General features: G+C 37.4%; 1 protein-coding gene across 6 annotated transcripts in view; it reads left to right on the forward strand.

The window, feature by feature from the left end:
- ip6k1 (inositol hexakisphosphate kinase 1) overlaps positions 1 to 21935 on the forward strand; it is an 84381-nt gene extending 62446 nt beyond the window's left edge. For all 6 annotated transcript variants that reach the window (XM_051908846.1, XM_051908844.1, XM_051908847.1 and 3 more), the window contains 4 exons: positions 8549 to 8753; positions 10045 to 10226; positions 11274 to 11449; positions 19024 to 21935. In XM_051908846.1, coding sequence (XP_051764806.1) covers positions 8549 to 8753; positions 10045 to 10226; positions 11274 to 11449; positions 19024 to 19539 — 1079 coding nt within the window. In that variant the 3' untranslated portion in view covers positions 19540 to 21935. The remainder of the gene's footprint in view (positions 1 to 8548; positions 8754 to 10044; positions 10227 to 11273; positions 11450 to 19023) is intronic.
- The last annotated feature ends 1033 nt before the right edge of the window (positions 21936 to 22968 follow it).

A 22968-nucleotide genomic window follows, 5' to 3' on the forward strand; every position in this document is an offset into this window, starting at 1 on the left:
TACCTTTAGCTTTTTACTTCTGGCGACTGCATTTAGGCTTTAAAATTCATAAAAGTTGTGTTCCTCTGTGAAAATTATCTTGATGGACAAAACATGTAAGTATCATGAACCTTTGATGATAACAGAGCTTGTTTTTTGCGAAAATCCAAAAGCCTATGGAAAAATCCTATTGGGTTTTTGTCGAAGGAACCAGTGTGATGCTGGCTGCGTCCAAAACCTGGAAAATGCTGCCTTTGTAGGACACATTTCATTGTAGGAAGGCATCAATGCATGTTCAAATCCAATGTTAGCTTTACTTCCTGTTTCCTGAGATACCTTCATCTTATCGATTTTTAAAGGCAGCATAGATGTATCCTTTGCTTCCTTTGATATCCCACAATCCTGTGCATTCCATTCTGTGACAAAAATAAAGATGGCGCAATAAAGTTGCATTTGCTGGTCAGTTTGTATGTAAATGTATGTTTTTTCCACTTTTGATGTCATTTCTATCGAGAAATTACTACTGTAGTAATTAAATATTTGTTTATTTCTCACCAAAGCTTGCGCTATTTTGCTGTAGATCATTAAACTGTTAGCTGCCTCAGAAGTCTGTCCGAAATCAGTTTCGTGAGGTGCCTTCATGCACAAACGCTGCCTTACAAGTCATCGGGGCTGCCTTATAAGGCATCGAGGCAATAAGTCAGCTGCCTAGGTTTTCGGATTCAGCTGCTAACTGCCGGTTGGCCTACAAAGTGACGTCATACCTGCACCACTCTATTATCGGGTCGTGGAATGTCTGAGAAGCGACATACTGTAATCTGGTGGTTGTTTGTGTTGGTCGCAGTCTGTTGGTGCAGTGTGAATCTGCCTTAATCACAATAAGCTTGTTTTAATATGAAGCAAATTGTCAGCTTTCAAATTTTGCCGATTTTATAATCAAACACACAATAAAAGTAATTTTGATGCTCTTTAAAGTTTTGTGACCGATCACTGTCATCGCTCAATCAGTGTTTCAACTGCAGAAAGATGTCAATAAAACAGCTTGTAAACATTGTCACATATTGTTACATTTACCTCAGAAAAGCTATTCAATGCCCATAAATTTCAGCCAGAAAAAAAAAATAACTCGGATACAATAGTACAATGATACAAATTAATTAAACAGTGCTTTAAGTTTTTCAGGTAGGTCTAACAGTAGTATTCGGGTACAGAATTTAATAATCAAATGTAAAATAACACTGCATGTCTTCACTGTATAAACTGAATGATTTATCTTTGTTAAAGCTACAAAAGTGATTTTATCTTTGTCTTTTGTTGTTTAACATTGCAGCAGGTTTATTAGTCGGGCTACTGTCACTTTACATGTCTTTACTACCTTTCTGGGCCTTGAAAGTGGTAATAACGTTGCAGTCTATTGGAGGCCAGAAAGCTCTCGGATTTCATCAAAAATATCTTTAATATAATTTATATTCTGAAGATGAACGAAGGTCTTATGGGTTAGGCACGACATGAGGGTGAGTAATTAATGACAGAATTTAAATTTTTGGGTAAACTAACCCTTTAACAAGGAAACTCGCTGAGATGAGTATTTTGAGATCATTTTGTGTGTATGTGTCCGTTCAAGCACAAAAGACGCAAAAGAGAACTGAATCCGGTGTTCGTGTGCTATCTGCACGTGTCTGAAAACAGAGAAAACAGAAAGATAATTCAGAAAACAACACGAGTGCTGAATTGAGTTCTCTTTCACATCTTCTTGCACTTGAATGAATGTTTTAAAATCACTTGAATGTGTAAATTGGCAAGACAAAACACATGCAAATGATAAACTTTTACTCTATGATGGATAAACTGCAATTAATCTGTGAATCACATGCGTACCGAACTGTGGGGCCTTGTCCATACGGATCACGGATCAACTACGATCCGTTCCACCCCTAGTAGAAACGTCACACTGCTCAGAGAATCAAAACGGCATGTCTAATGAGACTGCTTTGGTTTAATAGGGATTAAAAAAAGGAGTGGTGGATTTTTATCATTGTAGGTTGGTTGTGTTCACACACTGCCAACACACATTTATGTCTAAACACCATGTAAAAGTGGATTTTGCATAATTTTGTATAAAGGTTGCCTTTAAATGATTATACAACTGTTTTTATTTTAGTGTTGATTATTAAATACATTTAATAACTTAATTTATCATTTAATAAACTTTATTTTAGTTTTTTGGCTAAATGAAAACTTTAATTTCAGTGTTTCTGTAAAAAATTAATTTTGGTGCATTACTACTCGGAATTTCTCATTGTAGCTTGGTTTCCAGGGTGATATAAACCTGTGCAGCCTGATTCATGTCAACCAGTCAACTTAGAGCTTGCAGTTTTGGTAAAGCTTTTGCCACTTTTGCATGCAGTATGTAGTGGGAATGCTAGTGATGTAAATCTAGTGTGAACTAGGTGCAGTGGATTGGACCGAGCACCACAACACCTGTAGCCAATCAGCCGTAGGGGGTGTGTCCGCTCATCATGGGGGAGGAGAGAGAGTGAGCAAGAGGGAGATTTGAAGAAAGACTGTAGTAAAGAGAGCTTTCTAGTGCTGGAGAGGCCTCAGCGGGAAGGCCTGAAAAGGACGCAAATGTTGTGGTGTTTCTGCTTCAGACGTGAGTAACATTGGTTTTGCTACATTTCGCAGAACCAAGATATGCTGCTGTTGTAATGTTTTGACTGTCATTGTTTGTCTGGCACTGATGTGCTGCTGGTGACTAACAACCAACTCTTGCTTGTATATACTCTTGTGTACTGTATGTTCATTTTTTGTTTTTCTTTGTTCGTTTGTCGTCTTCGCTTTATTTTTCATTAAGCATAGTTTTGCTTCGCTTCAGCTATGATAAAGTGACATCCACTCTTGCATTGCGTGTTTGTGCGTTTTGGGGGAGGAACAGTAAAGGGACTGCATCTTTAAACAGTCAGTTTATCTCATTTCCTGTTTTGTCATCCTTATGTTCCTGTTGTCTGTATCATGTACAGCTCTGTGGCACCCAGCCTCTGTTCTCACTTATTTAGCATAATGCCTGATTGCTGTCAGATGGTGAGGTCTGTCTGGTGTACAGAACATTGTCTGACACAGGATGTGAGCTGTCATGAGAGACAAGAACAGGTCCATTTTGTTATTATCATAAAATTGTAGTTGCTCTGATATAGCAACCACAGAAAACGGAGCCCTCAGGAGCAGGTGCGGTGAAGTGGGATGTTATGACATCCAGTGTCATGTCAGAGGAAAGCCAGAGTCCAGAGATTGATGAAAACAACCTGGCTAGAATTCTGTTCCAGTCTTTCTTCTCTTGAGATGTTCAGCTTTAACGGTCCTCTCTGATCACTGCATCTACTTTGACAGCAGTTTATGCATCACCCTTTTAATAAGCAGGCCAATGCCAAATCGCCATCCGCAGAAAGTTCTGTAGATTTCTAGATCACTGGAATTATCAAATTTGGGTAACTATAATTGTGTAATGGACAAGACAAACTAATCAACTAAATGAATAACAGGTGTAGATGATTATCAAATGAAAGATATAAACCATGGAAACAAATTGAAACACAGGAAAATGAACTAAAACACGTGACAAACCCACCTAAAACAGAAACATTTTTTAGCACACCAGGGTGATCATGAACATGAAATTGTCCAGCCATGACTTCCTGTTTCACAAAAGTATAAACACGAGGAAAGACCAAATTCCCGTAATCATTCATCACAATGAGTAAAACCAAAGAATATAGTTCTGATGTGCAGCAAAAGATTGTTGAGGTTCACAAAATAGAAAATGGCTGTAAGAAAGTAGCTAAAGCATTGAAAATCCCCATTTCCACTATCAGGGCAATAATCCACTGTGTGATTCAGTTCCAATCAACTAAAGGTGTTACAAATCTGCCTGTAAGAGGACGTGTGTCTAAATCGTCCTAATGTGCAGTGAGGAGGAAAGTTTGAGTGGCCAAAGACTCTCCAAGGATCACAGCTAGAGAACTGGCTAGAATTCTGTTCCAGTCTTTCTTCTCTTGAGATGTTCAGCTTTAACGGTCCTCTCTGATCACTGCATCTACTTTGACAGCAGTTTATGCATCACCCTTTTAATAAGCATTTCCACTATCAGGGCAATAATCCACTGTGTGATTCAGTTCCAATCAACTAAAGGTGTTACAAATCTGTCTGTAAGAGGACGTGTGTCTAAATCGTCCTAATGTGCAGTGAGGAGGAAAGTTTGAGTGGCCAAAGACTCTCCAAGGATCACAGCTAGAGAATTGCAGAGATTAGTTGAGTCTTGAGTCTCAAGTTAAAAAAAAAAAAATCAAACAGCACCTACATCCCCACAGGTTGTTCTTTCTCATCCAGAAACAATCTCCAGCATATTCAGTTGTCAGACAAGACTGGAACAAACGGGACCGGCTTCTATGGTCAGATAAAACTAAAAAAATCAAAATCTGACCACTTCTGCTAGAAATCCAATAATGGGCTGTGGTTGGATCTTCCATCAGGACAGTGATCTGAAACAAACTTCAAAACCAACACAAAAATGTGTCACTGAGCACAAAATGAAGCTTCTGCCATGGCCATCCCAGTCCCCTGACCTGAACCCTAAAGAAAATGAGTGGAGTGAACTGAAGAGAAGCACAAACATAGAGCTGGGAATCTGAAGGATCTGTAGAGATTCTGCATGAAGGAATGGTCTCTGATCTCTTGACAGGTGTTCTCCAAACTCATCAGGCATTATAGGTGAAGACTCAGAGCTGTTATCTTGGCAAAAGGAGGTTGCAAAAAGTATTGAATAAAAGGGTGCCAATAATTGTGGCCAATGTGTTTTGGAGAAAAAACATTTATTTCATAATGTGATTATATTCACGTAATATCTGAGCCATAGTAGAGCCATGAGGACACTATATTTGAGAGCGCACGAGTTTTGTGGAGAGATTTGTGCTGCACAGTACATTGATGCGCTCTCGCATTAATGTATAGGTTGTTTGCACATGACGTCATTGCAGCATGCGAAATGCGGCTGGAGGGCAAAGAGGCACGTGCTGCTGCTTCAGCCATCATATGGTAGAAAACGTCCAAATAAAAAAAAAATGTCTTCAACAAGCTGACAGAAGTTGATCAATTTTTTTGTTGGAAGGGTGTAAATGTAACTGTAGTTTTAATGTTTTCTTTGTAAAAATTCACTTTCCCATATGACCACGGAGGAGAATCAGAGGGGCATTCAGTGGACAGTTTTATTGAGTGATAGGGAGTGGGTTCAATCAGTGACATTATTAGATTTGATATACGGCGTCTCCCTGTCACCACCTCAACCTGCTTCCCTTAGTGTTTTTACACATAAAAAAAGGCGAAAATTGTATTACACTGTCCAGTTTTTTCCCTGAACGATGATGTGAGCTCCTGTTGCAATTCTTGATTCAGCATAAATTACCTACAATGGCGACATTTTTTTTTTTACAATCACGACAGAAAATCAACAATACTGCCCTAACTTCACTAGCAGAAAGGCAGCGCGATATAAACAATCCAGACTAGAACTGAACATGGCAGCTTCACATTCTCTATATCTACCTCCTCGATGGCAGTCAAGTCTTTCAATTCAGTAGAAAAATCGCTCCTCTTCATAACATAAGGTTTACGTCCAAAATATGTTGTGATTTTCTGTTTATACCTTTCTAAACCAGCACAGTACGGATCTTTAACGTCGACGAGCGAAACTCTCAAGCACTCAGTCAGAGTGTTCAGCGAGTGAAAATATATCTATGCTAAACTTATACTTAGCCTCTAACACAAACGGGTGAGTAAAATCTAAGAATTTATTAGCCACTGGCCAATGATATACATTATTTTAGTCGCCCAGAGTGAAGATTTAGTCGCATATGTGAGTGATTTATTTGCATTGTTGAGGGTTGAGTAGGTTTGTGTACTTTGTGTCATCATTATGTGAAGTCCATTTCTTTATTGCATTTTGTTTGGTGCTGCAAGTAACAGAGAAATTACACACCTCCAGTCATGATGGCTTGTCAAATCTGTACTTGACTAAACTGAGTGGAAAAGAAGTGCAGATTCCCCAAAATAATGCTTAGGTAAAGCAATGAAAGTGCCTTACTCAAGTAACACTCCTGCCAGCACATGGAATAGAGTTGTTCAGGCAGCCGCTATTATTTGTCTGCAGTGCAAATGTGTATGCGTGACACTCACGTCTTTTAGCATCTGTCCTGTGTTCACCATCACCACCCCCCAAAACATCTCACATTCTAGATTCACAGCATACCTTCCATATGAACCCTGTGAGTTTTGATGGGGCTAAATGCATGCCATACATCTGTAACTTCCACTGACTATTTCAGGCCATGTTAGAGTAACTTTGAAGCTTGTTATTTCCCTCATCTAGTCACAGCAGGGGTTATAAATAGGCCTGTCCTTATGAATCACATGGCATTGTTTTTAAATGTCAACAGAGTGGGATGAGTGTTATAAACGAGACTGGCGCAGGGTAGTTTTAGGGGTTACAAATTCATATGACCTCTTTAGCTGGCAAACAAATAGAAGATTTTCAGAAGGCTACATGTTTTCTACTCATTTCACTAAAGTTTACACAACTATTTGTCTTCCAAGCAAAAAGAATGGCCCTTGTGCAAATGTGTGTGTGTGTTATTAGTCAGATTGTGTTTGTCTATAATTGTGACCATCAAGGCTGAAATCCAGGTCATTTCAAAATAAAACTTCTTACAGCTGTAATTAGGGTCCTGTGAGTTTTATTTTTTCACCAAATTCCATGTTTTCTGTTTTATTTTTTTCTGGATTGCACTTGAATGGTTTAATTAAATTTTAATAATCAAAAAGAGTGTCTAATAAATTCTATTCTATTCTAAATTCTAATAAACACTTTTTTAACAATTTAATAATTTATTTAAAGTTGATTGAAAAGTTGTTCTTCAGCCTCAACATCTCCACAGGCCTCTTCCATTGTGGTTGATGGTACAATAGAAGTGGAATGCCATAGTACCCAGTCTATTTATCCCATCGCATTTACTTCAGACTGCAAAGTCACAACACAGGTAAAATATCTTTTGCCATGGCACTGTAGCAGCCTGCCATATGTCTGTCAGTGTCTGACGGAGATTTTGTGTAAACAAAATGTAATTTGTCTTATCAGACTGCACTGTAGTACTGTATAAATCTATACTTTAAAATATATATAAAATATATATTTTTTAGCTTATTTAGCATCCTGTCTCTAGTGTGTGTGTGTGTGTGTGTGTGTGTGTTTGTCACAGATAAATTGCTTCTGCTTAAATGAAACATTTTGAAAGCAGCCAGAAAATAGGAGAATTAATTACCTATTTATGCAAAATATCAAAGACTAGAGTCTGATCAAGGCTGATCTTGGTGGATCTTAAAATCAACAGTTACTGAGCAGATACCTGAAGGAAACTCCAGAGCCAACCATGGCACTAGATCAGCTCGGTGTACAGCACGTCTTCTCAAGACTGCTGCAAAACAAGCTCAGATGTAAGTCTCTAAAGCCTATTAAACAGAGCTCTTCCTGAATTAGATCATTAGGCATCATCACAGCCTTCATTCATCAGCTCACGTTGCTAGGCTGACATCACTGAGGATGGATCGTGGAACTAAATATGAGCTTCAAGACGGAGGCATGATGGGATTATTCAGCCCTTCCCACTTGCCTCCTGTCTCATTGTGTCCTTCCCACACATGTACATCTATCTGAGCTCCTATCTGAGTGCTGCTTTTGTGGCATTTGGGCAGTTCTGTAAACTCAGTTATGGCTTTCTTTGAATCACTATCAATGTTTATATGTCTTGTCTTTCTCTTTACCCAAACCATCAGTTATTCAGCAAAAGCTTTTTCTTAAATCTCTATTTATATCCTTCTTACCCTTCCCTCAGAGACATTAACATCCATAAAATATTAATAAATTATCATTAACAGAGGTGCAAATTTGTGAATGTGTCAAAACATGCCGTGGTTTCTGATTGGCTATCAGTGTCACTGCATTTACAACACTTTGTTTAGTTGTGTACGCTGTACAGTTATGTAAATTCGGTTGTCACTATATAAATATTTTCAGGAATAAATTTGAAGCTTGTACTTGAATTTATACAGAAGGTAATTATATTTAATGACAGTACTATAATTAACTGAAGTGTGTTCATGACCAATGTAAAAATGTACAGTTCAGTTTTTGGTACCTGCTGATTTATATCAGCAGTAATTCCATGTTGATTTTTCATAAAATCACATGACTGTGGCTTTGGACTTCAATAATTATGTGTCCTCTTTTGCTTGTTGTGTATGTGTACATTTGCCCTTAATAGATTAGCAAGTGTTTATTAATGGAGATTCACCACTGAAACAATAATTTAGTCCAAAACCTGGTATAATTTAAGTTTTGCGTCATAATGTGTCAATTTTGTAAACTAAATCAATGTTAATGTTTTTATTATGTCTTTCTTTATTGGATTCTTAGCATACACAAGATCTCAATAGTTGACATGCAAATGTTCTTGTTGTTGTCTAGGTGTGGTGCTGGTGTGTTTTGAGGGTGACTCTGATGGCTACATCAATCTGGTTGCATATCCATATGAAGAGAGCGAGGGGCTGGACCATGAAGAGCTGTCCGAAAGAGATCAGCCTCGCCGAAAACACTCTCGCCGTAGCCTCCATCGCTCCAGCAGCGAGCACAAAGAGGACAGGCCGGCTCTCGACAGCGATGGCAACGACAAGTGAGTGAAGGTCTATGTATAATGGCAATATGTGTAAAAGAATCCACCACTTATGACAACCACAATGAACACAGCAAAACTTTCAGTGCCAACAGCAGCATCCCAGAGCCAGGGATGTGATTTTTTTTCCGTATTCATACAGATTTTCCAACCTGAGACGTATGACCCATAAAATTGCACTAATCTGTCTGGAAAATTGCTGTTTTCAAATACATTTAAAATATATTTATTTTATGCATGGATACGGTAGCTTCCAACAGAAGCTTTCCTCCAGGTTATTCGCCAAGTGGAAAAAAAAAAATGCATTGGTCAGTATACTGTATGAAACGTGATACTCGCCAACTGGCTGATAACTTTGAATACTTTGTAACAATGCATGGATGCATGAATGTGATTTGGCACATTTGGCAAAGGCTCTGATTTAATAATATAAATATATAGTCTGATGCACTACATGTTACAGAGTGAGGACTTTCTTTTACATGCATTTTTAATGTTTTGAAGCATCTCAGTTCACAGTAAATGCTGCTCCACTCATGAATGTGTGAAAACGATGCACACCTTTTAAATCTGTTGTCAGCAAATGAGTAGCTTTAACCTGCTTACCTGCTTTTTTGTCCTTGGCTGAACACATGCCTGTATTTTGTTCATTGTCAAGATAATTTGTCCATTATTAAGCATCTCACTTTCAACTAAAGTGCATAACATTTTTAATCCAACTTATAAGGTCAGCTCCAGTGTTCATTTCTGCATGCTGTACTGTAGTTTTAGTCTTGTGACAAAATTATCCTTTAAATTTAGCTAATATTTCTTCATGTCATATATTTATTTTGTCAATTTTACTCTGATTAAAAGTCAACAACAAAAATAAAAAGAAAGTGGAAATTACAGCAAATATTTTATCTTTTTTATATTTTTATAAAACATATTATAATTTAAATGAAACATTTTAACATTCATTGTGAACTAGGGATGTCATGGTGAGGAAATTTTCATGCCGGTATGAACTTATATACCGGTATCACGTTTTCAATGTGATCAGTTGTGCAAATTTCAATTTCACTTATTATTTTGAATAATTGAATTTAAAATTTGCACAACTGATCACATTGGAAACGTGATCTCTGTGATAATAACACAGTGCTTTCTATCAAGCCGATCTGTGTGAATCAGTAAACTTGCCAAGCAAACATTCCCGTGTAAAATATATTAATTCTAAGAGTTGGCAATCACGAAACATTCTCAGGTGTCACACTTACATTGGATTGTGGGTAATAGTGTGTCTCTGTAGTCTGCAGGAGTTGAAGAGTCCTCTTCTGGATCTCCAGATTCATTCAGATGTGCCCTTCCAGATGCTGGACAGCAACAGCGGCCTGAGCTCAGAGAAGATCAGCCACAACCCCTGGAGTCTCCGCTGCCATAAACAACAGCTGAGCCGCATGCGCTCCGAGTCCAAAGACAGGAAGCTCTACAGTATCTTACTCTAGAGTTAGCATGTCAGATTTTTGTCACAACATTTTGGTTTGGGGAAAAAAAGTATATATAGTTGATAGACAAATTTGACAAATTTACTTTCTTTGACAAGCAGTTGAATTGAGTCAATTAAACGAAATTAATCAATAAAAGTATTTTCATTACCAGAGGAATAATAAAAGGGCTGGTTTAAAACTGCTCTTTGGATCTTAACATTTACATTGAGGTTTTCTGAAAAGGATAGGTTAGCTTTATGTAGTTCTTAATGCTTTACTTATTTATCTATCAGTGTAATTAATGTTCTAATTCTCTATAGCTTGTTTGCTTTCAATCATTCCAGAGGTGTACCTTATACCTTGTATTTTAAATTGGCACTTTATAAATAAGGTAAAATGAATCTGCTAGTTTAAACATTTAGGACATGAGCTGCTTGGAAACATTTTAGACTTTTATTTTGTGCCTGAGTGATGCTCATTTTGACTACTAAGGTTAGCTACTGTTCAAGCAAGTCTGTTTCTGGCTTAAATCACAAATCACAAGCAGAACAAATTAATGTCAAAATAATTTGTAAAACCATTTCTATGTAAACTGTTGCATTCAATTCAGTGAACACGAAACTGTTGCATCAACATTGAATATCACACATGATGCAAATCATTTTGCAATTAGCAGTCGCTCTCCTGCTATCATGCTTCCTTGAGTTCCATCATCAGTTTAATAACTTAAGTGGCGTTGTCAACGCACTGCTAAGAAATATGATGTAGCTTTCCAGAATCAATGCTGTTTTATTAATGTAAGTCATGGGGCAGCCTTGACATCAAGTTTCTGTGCTCCTGAATGTTTACATGCACATGCTACAGTAATGGCAGTGCATTCATTTACAATAGTGATTATACTGGAGCTATCTGTGCCTTAAACAGTTTTAACGCATATATTCCAGCCAATCAGAATCGAGTATTCAGACATACCATAGTATAAATACATGTAAAACAACTGTGTGCATATGTATTTGCTCTCTTATGATCCTTGACCCAAAACCTCCACCAGAATTTCTGCTGCTGGAAAATGTGGTCCATCATTTCAACTACCCCTGCATCCTGGACTTGAAGATGGGCACCCGGCAACACGGCGATGATGCATCAGAGGAAAAGGCCGCCCGCCAGATGAAGAAATGCGAGCAAAGCACATCTGCCACGTTAGGAGTGCGTGTGTGCGGCATGCAGGTGCGTTTGGCTTTGACCTGAGACACGTTTATCGGAACAATAAAACATAGTCAGGGAAGCACCAGTACTGCAGTGGTGCTGATTTGAATTAGTTCAGGATTAGAATTTTAGACTCTTGGCCTAGTAGTTGGTACTCATATAATGTCACCCAAGTTTGAATCTAAAGATGAGACAGGAGTCCCTTACAAATGTCATTATGGTAATTTGTAAATGTAAATGTGTATGTCTATAGAATAGGAGGGTCTTCAACCCTGCTCCTAGAGAGTGACCATCCTGTAGAGTTTGGCTTCACTCCAATCAAACACACCTGAAGCAGCTGATCAAGGTGTTCAGGGTTACTTGAAAATGACAGGCAGTTGCAAGTGAAGACTGCAGGAATGTAGTGCTGAATTCAGAACTAGCATACTACTACATACTAGCATACTACTCTCACTGTTTCTGCCATAGAAAGATAAAAGTAGTAAGCTAGTATGCCGTTCTGAATTCAGCATAGCTCTCCAGGGGCCGGTTGCACCAGCTATGTGTAAGTTACAAATTAGCCTTACCGTAAATTACACTACTAAATGTTTTTGTGCACCATTTAATTTAGTTGAAGTGTAACTTTACGTATAAACTAAATATTTACGGAAGCCTCCGATCAGGAGTAACGGTTGGAATAAAATAGCAGACTGAACTGCATCAGTAAGCTCTTGTTTTACCTGACACACTTAAGTTCTTTTGACATATATGATAATGCTGACATTTACACGCGCTTGCATTTTAAGAGAGGAAACATTATGTGAAAAGATTACTGTGTTAGCGGCTCTTCAACACAAACCCATATTTACATAAAAAAAAAACACTGTTATTCATAATTAAGTAGTATTGTATTTAATGGAAGCTTATTTTTACTATTGCGTGCTATATCAGTATGGTTGTATTTTTATCTCTCTCTCTTTACCAGTCTGATTGATGTTATGCATCAATTATAGGCCTACGATGTCCATCTGGATGCTAATAAGTGTTATTTACTAATAATAATAATAATAATCATTTCTGTTCCCAAAAATAACTCTGGTGATGTCTAAACCCATCTTTCACATCATTTTTAGAAAGCACTTTGGTCTGATGTGAACATGTGCTGGTGGTATAATGGTGTGGAGGATATTTTCTTGGCACACTTAGTACCAATTGCACATCCTTTAAAAGCCACATCCTACCTGAGTATTGTTGCTGACCATGTCCAGCCCCTTATGACCACAGTGTAGGCTACATATCTTCTGATGGCTACTTCAGCAGGATAATACACATGTCACAAAGCTCACATCATCTCAAACTGGTTTCTTGAACATGACAATGAGTTCAGTATACTCAAATGGCCTTCACAGTCACCAGATCTCAGTCCAATTGAGCAGATCTAGGATGTGCTGGAACAGGAGTTTTTTGGCATGATAGCTTTTGTACAGTGTTGAAAAACATTACTAGTTGTGAAGTTTTAAATAAAATGTTCATAAACAATTTTCTAGGGTGTGAAAGAGGGGTTTAAACATCAGTTATTTTTGGGAATAGAAATTATTATTATTTATTATTATTTTTATAAATAACATTAGCATCCAGATGGACTACAGATCATTTTATTGAAGGCCTATTATTGATGCATAAACAACAATCAGAATGGTAAAGAGATAAAAAAAATACAACCATACTGATATAGCCCGCAATAATCTCAGACAGCTTGTCTAAGATTATTTTTATGAGTAAAGTAACCTGTTGTAAAGCATTGCTCACTCGTGGCGCCGCGGTTGTTTTAGCACTTTAACGGGCACGCCACAGCGTGTGATATCTCACAATAAGGTGCACAAGTGCTAGGAAAATCAAAGACCTCTGTGTGGCGTTCTAACCATAAATATCTATGGTTCTAATAACGTACTAATTCTATCACTGACTGACATGCATAATCTTCAGAAACATTGACATTTCTCTGTTTTTGCTCCACTTCAGTAAATTCCTCGCTCTTAATAGCTCTGTCTGCCACCCCCATGTTTCCATCACCTGGCCCCACCTTGGTGCAGTGATTGACAGGGCGGGGCGGGGACGTGATCGGTTCGGATTACATTTTCAATTCCACATTGAATTTTGCTATACTTATTGCGGGGGCATTTATTGAAAATGCGATCTCAAGTGTCTTAACTATGAGTGTAAATGCAATTAAGGGTGTTTTCACATATAGTTTGTTTTAAAAGAACCAAACCCAGTTCACTTAAAGTGAAAAAGAAAGGGAACCAGCCGAAAGTGACCTCAGTCCTTTTGGTGTTCACAATCTAGTAGACTCACTTGTTTTGTTCACATATACACGCCGAAACACTCTAAGAGCATTTGGAGGGCTCAAACGAACTAGGTGTGATTTCAAACACCCTAAGAAAAATAACATTTAAATGATCATTTGCAACAATTTTTGCTTAAACATGTTAAACTATTATAATAATTTCTGTAATACATTTTAATTTTAATTTTGCTAATAAAACGTTAAAATATATGTTTAAATTATATGTTAAAACTTATGTAGGAAATAACAAATGTAAATTATATTATTGAATTTGAATTATCATTTTGTTCCAAACATTGCACATATGGTATGGAAAATGTAAATTTAAATACAGAGAAATGCGTTGCCATTTTATATAGTGCTCAGCGTAAATGAGTACACCCCCTTTGAAAAGTAACATTTTAAACAATATCTCAATGAACACAGAAACAATTTCCAAAATGTTGACAAGATAAGTTTTATATAACATCTGTTTAACTTATAACATGAAAGTAAGGTTATAATATAACTTGGAGAACAAAATTTTCAGTTTTACTCAAATTAGGGTGATGTAAAAATGAGTACACCCCACAACAAAAATTACTACATCTAGTGCTTTGTATGGCCTCCATGATTTTTAATGACAGCACCAAGTCTTCTGGGCATGGAATGAACAAGTTGGTGACATTTGACATCTGTCATCAAAGACAAAAGACATCTGTCTTTTTCCATTCTTCAAGAATGACCTCTTTTAGAGACTGGATGCTGGATGGAGAGTGATACTCAACTTGTCTCTTTAGAATTCCCCATAGGTGTTCGATTGGGTTCAGATCAGGAGACATACTTGCCCACTGAATCACTTTCACCCTGTTCTTCTTCAGAAATGTGTTTAGGATCGTTGTCATGTTGGAAAAGTGCACGACGACCAAGGGCACGGAGTGATGGTAGCATCTTCTCTTTCAGTATAGAGCAGTACATCTGTGAATTCATGATGCCATCAATGAAATGCAGCTCCCCGACACCAGCAGCACTCATGCAGCCCCACATAAGGACACTGCCACCACCATGTTTCACTGTAGGCACCATACATTTTTCTTTGTATTCCTCACCTTTGTGACACCATACAGTTTTGAAGCCATCAGTTCCAAAAACATTTATCTTGGTCTCATCTCTCCAAAGTATAGAGTCCCAGTAGTCTTCATCTTTGTCTGCAGGGGCCCTGGCAAGCTCTAGGTGGGCTTTTTTGTGTCTGGGCTTTAGGAGAGGCTTCTTTCGTGGACAGCACCCATGCATGCCATTCCTCTGCAGTGTACACCCTTATTGTGTCATGGGAAATAGTCACCCCAGTTTGTCTTTCTACTTCTTTAGATAACTGCAGTGAACTTGCATGCCAATTTTCTTCAACCCTTCTCATCAGAAGACGCTCCTGTCGAGGTGTTAATTGATCACAATATTCTTTTAAATAGACTCGAAAATTATGTTGGCATTAGTGGAATTGCATTGTCATGGTTCAAATCATACCTATCTGACCGTTATCAGTCTGTAGTAGTAAACAAAGAGATGTCATATCGATCACAAGTTCAATATGGAGTACCGCAAGGCTCAGTACTAGGACCGTTGCTGTTCACTCTGTACATGCTACCCTTGGGAGATATCATTAGGAAGCATGGCGTTAGTTTTCACTGTTATGCTGATGATACTCAGCTCTATATTTCTTCGCGCCCTGACGAAACTTACCAATTCACAAAATTAACAGAATGCATAGCTGATATAAAAAATTGGATGACCAGTAATTTCCTACTACTAAATTCAGAAAAAACAGAGATTCTAATTTTTGGACCAAAAACTTCTTCACGTAATAACCTAGAATACTGTCTAACACTTGATGGCTGCTCTGTTAAGTCTTCGTCGTCTCTTAGGAACCTGGGTGTGCTCTTTGATACCAATCTTTCATTTGAAGGCCATGTTACTAGCATCTGTAAAACCGCATTCTTCCATCTTAAAAATATATCTAAACTACAACATATGCTCTCAATGAAAAATGCAGAACAGTTAGTTCATGCGTTCATGACCTCAAGGCTAGATTACTGTAACGCTCTACTGGGTGGTTGTTCTGCTCGCCTGATAAATAAACTACAGCTCGTACAAAATGCAGCAGCTAGAGTTCTTACTAGAACTAGGAAGTATGACCATATTAGCCCAGTTCTGTCAACACTGCATTGGCTTCCTGTTAAACATCGTATAGATTTTAAAATCTTGCTAATTACTTACAAAGCACTAAATGGTTTAGCTCCCCAGTACCTGAGCGAGCTCCTAATTCATTATAGTCCTTCACGTCTATTGCGATCTCAGAATTCAGGCCAGCTGATAATACCTAGAATATCAAAATCAACCGCAGGCGGTAGATCCTTCTCCTATTTGGCACCTAAACTCTGGAACAATCTTCCTAGCATTGTTCGGGAAGCAGACACACTCTGTCAGTTTAAATCTAGACTAAAAACGCATTTCTTTAACCTGGCATACACATAACACATTACCAATTTATATTTTCAAATCCGTTAAAGGATTATTAGGCTGCATAAATTAGGTCAGCCGGAACCGGGAACACTTCCTATAACACCTGATGTACTCGTTACATCGGAAGAAGAATGGCATCTACGCTAATATTAGTCTTTCTGGTTATCCCGAGGTTCACCGTAGTCAACCGGATCCAGGCCGTATCCAGGTGAGACCAAGGACCTGCGCCTTGACACGACCACAACGCAGCCCTGAAGTATCAGCAGAGATTGAGTCAACTAGATCATCCACTCTGAGGGCCTCATCGACACGACAGCCACGACACAGTTCCTCAACAGCCGTGATGAATACAATCCTCAATTGGATGGAACTGGAATAAATACTTTGAATGTTGCGATCCTGTCGGACTTATGATAGCTACCTAAATCGTAACAAAGCACTGTTGGCCAGAGGAGAACTGGCCCCCCGACTAAGCCTGGTTTCTCCCAAGGGTTTTTTCTCCATTTAAACACCTATTTGCCACTTGTCTGCCACCTGATGTCACCTGATGGAGTTTGGGTTCCTTGCCGCTGTCGCCTTTGGCTTGCTTAGTTGGGGACACTTGACATTTGACTTGACATTTGATATTCAACAGTGCTTTGATCTGCCTGCATTGACACTATTCTTTTAAGAGCTGCTGTGCAGCCAAATAATGTACCAGTTATCAATGTAAAGCTGCTTTGACACAATCTACATTGTAAAAAGCGCTATATAAATAAAGGTGACTTGACTTGACTTGTTAACTTCTGTGGACAACCTGGACATCTCTTTGAGATGGTTGCAGTTCCATCTTTTTAAACTTTTTGTACCATTTTTGCTACAGTATTCTGACTGATAAGTAAAGCTTTGCTGATCTTCTTGTAGCCTTTACCTTTCTGGTGTAAAGAAATTATTTTCTTTCTCAGGTCTTGTGACATTTCTCTTCCATGTGGTGCCATTGCTGACAGCATGAAATGGGAAGGAGTTTTAACACCCTTTTATTGTCAACTGTCTGCTTGGACACCTGTGTAATGAATAATTAGACTCACCTGTGGTTGAATTCTTGTTAAATTAGACATTTGTAGTCTAAAATTTAGCTTTGCTCCAGAGACTTTTAGTAGGGTGTACTCATTTTTGCATCACCATAATTTGAGTAAAACTGAAAATTTTATTCTCTAAGTTATGTTATTAACCTTATTTTCATGTTATAAGTTAAACAGATGTTATATAAAACTTAGTCTTGTCAACATTTTGGAAATTGTTTTTGTGTTCATTGAGATATTGTTTAAAATGTTACTTTTCAAAGGGGGTGTACTCATTTACGCTGAGCACTGTATATTGCATTGCCATTTTGCATATTACATTTCAAATTGAATATGGCTACCCATAAGCTTCTATAACACTGGAGCAGAGTTTAATTATTCAGCACCGGTGCACACATGTAAATCTAAAAAAAATGTCATCTAAGCAGGTGGTATATCTATTGCTGTAGTTTTGACTTATTGGAAACGTTGAAGTTGTTCACAAAGTTAGAAATAACAATTGCTAGTCTGATGAGGTCAAATGTTTTAATGAAATTGAGAGCTACATGGCTATCTATCGGTTCAATAAATATCTTACCTGTTAAGTAAGAATAAAGTAGTCTCTGTGTTGCTTTTAAATCCTTCCAAACCTCTGAAAAGGCAAGCCAATATAGATCCGGGTTTTAATACAGACTCTGTTGCTTTCCTTTTTTGCTTGTAAACTTTGCTTGTTTTGTTTTATAGGTTTATCAAAGTGTATTTGAGTTAAGACACGGTTTGGAAGGTGGATTCTTTTTGCGTACCCTCATTAAAGGGTTAGTTCACCCAAAAATTATCCCATATAAGCAATCCAAGGTGTATGTGACTTTCTTCTTTCAGCCAAACGCAAAAGGAGTTTTATTAAAATATATTCTGGCTCTTCCAAGCTTTATAATTGGAGTGAAAGGTTACCGTGAATTTGAAGCCCAAAAAAGTGTGTCCATCCATCATAAAAGTAATCCATATGGCTCCGGGGGTTAATAAAGGCCTTCTGAAGTGAAGCGATGCGTTTTTGTAAGAAAAATATCCATATTTATAACTTTATAGAGTATAATCATTAGCTTTCGGTAACATCCATTCATGTGCTCACGAGAGAGTCGAGTTCCGGCGGCATATGACATAGGATGTAGTAGGATGCAACAAACACAAGCTCCTCCGACATTTCTCTTTAAAAATTCTCTTTTTAGACTTCTAATTCGTGACCGGTGTTTTGTTTTGCTCTATCCTCTGTGCTTCCGTGTTCGTCAATACATCATGCGTCAGGTCAAAGTTCACTCTTACGGCGGAATCGTCTCGTGTACGGAAGCCAGTAATTCTAGTTTATGAAGTTATAAATATTGATATTTTTCTTACAAAAACTCATCACTTCACTTCAGAAGGCCTTTATTAACCCTCTAAAGCCATATGGTTTACTGTTCACCTTTGATGGCTTCATGGTGAGTAAATTATACATTTTTGGGTGAACTAACCCTTTAATTACATTGTCATATATTTTTTTTTTTATTAAAAAAAAGTTACATCGTGTAGCTTAAAACATTGACCTGACCAAAGAGCAAAGTGATTGAAAGCAAAAGCCACTGAAAGGCTTGAAGACCATATAATCAAGCTATTTCCTGAATCACAAACCACTTTGATCATAGCTTCATTTAGTTGCGTCAGCCTTACCAACCTCTCCTCATCTCCTTATTCTGCAGGTGTACCAGATGGACACAGGTCATTATCTATGCAGGAACAAGTACTATGGCCGTAGTCTTTCCATTGAGGGATTTCGGCATGCACTCTTTCAGTTCATGCACAATGGCATGCAACTGCGCAAAGACCTTTTTGAGCCTATCCTGAGCAAACTGTGCAGCCTGAAGGCTGTCCTGGAACGCCAGGCCTCATACCGTTTCTACTCCAGCTCGCTGCTCATCATATATGAGGGCAAGGATCCAGAGTCTGTAGACGGGTGGCAGAAACCCTCAGAACTGCCGCCTGAAAAGGAAAATCAGGCCACACTGCTTGGTTCTCTGGAGAAGCCACCGGCCTCTGAGCCCCATACACCTCCTCAGGTGCTGAGTGTGGATGTGCGCATGATAGACTTCGCCCACAGCACCTTCAAAGGTTTCCGGGATGACCAAACCGTCCACGACGGACCTGACCGCGGCTACGTATTTGGACTAGAGAGCCTCATTAACATTTTGCAGCAAATCCGTGAGGAGAACCAGTAGCCAAACCCTTTGTTCCTTCAGTTGCAGTCCAACGTAAAAAGCTCCTCCGTCCAGACTGTTGACATTTTCATAGAAAAACAAAGATGTTTATAAAGATTGCACATTAACGCAAACCTAAAGGTGTGTTTTCTGTTTCTCACTTAGTATTTGAACCATGAAGGATTCATATACATATGAAATGGAGGAAGGTTCTTGACTCTCCTGTCATGAAAGAAATTGCTACTAGTCTGCCTCCCCTCATCAGATGTTTCAGTTTGTTTGTCACATGGATTCATCACCACCATGTGGCCAACTGAAGTACTGCAGTCATGAATCATGAGCTCAGGGCACGTCCGCTGTCAGGGTCTCTCTTAAAGTGTGGGATTGCCATAGAGAGAGCAAGTGTGTCTGTGTCTGTGTGTGTCAGTGTGAGTGAATCGCAAGAAGAAATGCACAGGTCATATTTTACCCCAAATCACAAGAAATAAATCTTAATATATTGCCTAAATAAAGCCTGTTTTTAGGACCTTTAAGATTTTTGTGCCATTATTATTTTCATGTTAATTTAAGCATGAAAGCATTTCTCCCCAAATCTTATTATAATGCAAACAACAACAAAACATTCTATCAAGAAACACTGATTGTTTTTTTCTTGTGTTTTTTTGGGGGGTGGGGGTGAAATATGAGCTGTTGTTCTCAGCATTTCTCCAGGAGTTTTAAAAGGAGCAGTTTAGCTCAGTCATTGATTAAAGCTTTATGGTAGGAGTTGGAGGTGTTCAAAGGGAGGTTTTAAACCACTCATCAGACGATAAGATGATGAATCTGGCCTTATGGCAATAGTTGAATTAAGCTTAGCTATGCGCGCCTATTTAATCGGTCAGGTGATTTGGGGGGGCTTTTTTGGTAGCTTAACTCTGTACATTTAGAGCAATCATTAAATTTTACAGATTTTACATATTTGTTGGGATAGTATATTTGTAGGCTTGAATTTAGATTACCCTTGTGTTACAAAGTCTTTCCCTGTCAGTAATGAGGTTATCATTACAGAAGAAAACCTCACTGCAAAAAAATAATTTTCTTAATCTGTCAGAATATTTAAATATCCTTAAAACCTTGAAAAGCAAAATTGTGTAAGGTATTAAAACTTGTTTACAGAAAAAAAAATCTCAAGTTAATTTTTCTTACCCTATTGGCAAATCTTGAAAAAAAAAAAAAAAAAAAAACTTTATATATAAAACTTTAATATTTGAAACCATTTTTGATTCGTCCTACAGTTGTTTTAGGCATATTTAGATATTTTTGCTGAAAAACAAATGAGATAAAATGACTGATTAAGAAACTTATCTTTGCTTTTAGTTAGTGCTCACTAACATCTGCACTGTAAATTATTATAAACACCATTACAAGAGCATGACTTTTTGTTTCGTTTTGTTTTGGAATAATTTTGAAGGGTTGTCTTTTAATTACACCGATACACAGTGACAATTTGCCCACCATCAGCAAATGTAGCAAGATTTGTCCCTAGGTTCGTTCTCGTCAAGTCAGTTGAGTGGAGAATGACACGTTCAGCATGTTCTCTGTCTAGGTGAATCATTTATTGCACTATAGTGTCATCCTTTTGCTGAAACATGGACACTTTTCTGCATTCTCTGGGAAACAGACATCACATCCACCTGTAGTAGCAGTTGAGCAAATATACTTGTAATAACTTTGTTCGTTCGTCTTGTCCTACATTTATTGACTTTGGTCACATGTGGTGTATAAATCATAAATCAACATTACAAACCATGGCATCTATGCGGAGTTGTGCCGTAGGGATGTGTCTGTATTTAGACGTGTGATTTTGGTCAATAGCCATAACTGGGACACCCAGGAGTGTATTGCGTACATTGTTTAACAGTCATCACAGCACAATCAGATAATTTCCGTAACAGTTGAAGGGAAATGTTTGAAGAACAAATGCCACATGCGTGATGTGTTCTCTCACAATAAATGAGCGATGTACTAAAGTTACAGTTAGAATACATCATTACTAACATGTTGGCGTCAGTGTGTAGCTGGTTTGTGTATCTAAACCTTTCATTTGTGCCGAACCATGAGAGAGGAACCCAGATTCATAGATTTGGCATAAAAAGAAAGAAAATTATTACCCCTCATCCTGAAAACAGTCCTTTTCTCTTTATTGTTGTTGCATGGATGGGTATTTTTTTAAGAAAAAATAATATGACAACTTTGAATGTGAGATATAAATTGTTTATTTAAGAAAAGTTGTCTTGTCTCTTTAATATTTTGTTGCTGTTTTGACTTGACCAAATAAAACAGAAAGAACATTTAAACCGTAACTTTGAATACAAAATAAGAGTTTAAATAGCAGGAATTCTGTGTGCAGTCCAAAATAAATATTAAATAATAATTTACTCATTAGTCTTTTCTTTAATTTAGGGTACATTTCATATCAGCAAAATGCTTTCTCAATAAAACAACTATTGGTTTTAGTTTATATATTTTATCAGTGTAACATATCTGCTAAACACCATTTTGATATTACCAAAAAAAAAAAAAAAAAAGTTTTCCCTGGTGAGTTTGTCAACTATTAGGAACAAATTGTATGCCACTACATACACTGATTAAGTTACTCAAATATTAAATGTTTGTTTGTTTATTTATTTATTTATTTATTTATTTATTTTGTCTATTCTATGTGCAGTGACTATTTTAAAAGACTTAAAAGAATTTTATTTTTTTGCAGATATTTGTGTAAATTTCTCAGCATGGTCATTAAGGACAAGAGCATTTAATCATAAATCTACTTTAAAGATAATTTTGGTAGTTTTAAGAATGCCTTGCAAAACTCTAGTTCATGTGGATATAAACTATACCCTAAAATAATATCAAAAGCATATTTAAAATGTAAAAATTCTGTCCGAACATAGTTGACAATGACAATAACATAGTTGACAATGACAGTAATAGTTAATGCAAGTAACAGTTAACAATGACAGTAACATAGTTGACAATGACAACATAGTTGACAATGACAGTAATATGACTGATGCAAGTAACAGTTGACATAGGTAACATAGTTAACTATTTCACCATTTTGCCTCATAATTTCAATGGCTTGTTTGGCCAACCAAATGTTATTTTCTTGATCAGGTTAACTTTATGATTTTATTTCAAATAAATATTAAAATATGAAGTATTGTAAACCATAATAATGTTCTTTAGATAGTTGATGGGCAATTAATATACTCCCTGATGATAGGTCATTGGAGATAAAATATAGAAAAAAAAAATTAAGAGGATATTTACCAAAATGTGTTCAAAATATCTGCAGCAGAAGAAAACACATGATGCTTGTCACATGGGTTAAACCATTGTTTAGTTTTCAGGGGTGTTTGGTTAATAGCATAGTTTACAGAATTTTTGCAGACATTAATAAAATGAAAT

Source organism: Ctenopharyngodon idella, chromosome 10 (genome assembly GCF_019924925.1).
Source record: "Ctenopharyngodon idella isolate HZGC_01 chromosome 10, HZGC01, whole genome shotgun sequence".
In the NCBI taxonomy this organism is placed as follows: Eukaryota; Metazoa; Chordata; class Actinopteri; order Cypriniformes; family Xenocyprididae; genus Ctenopharyngodon; species Ctenopharyngodon idella.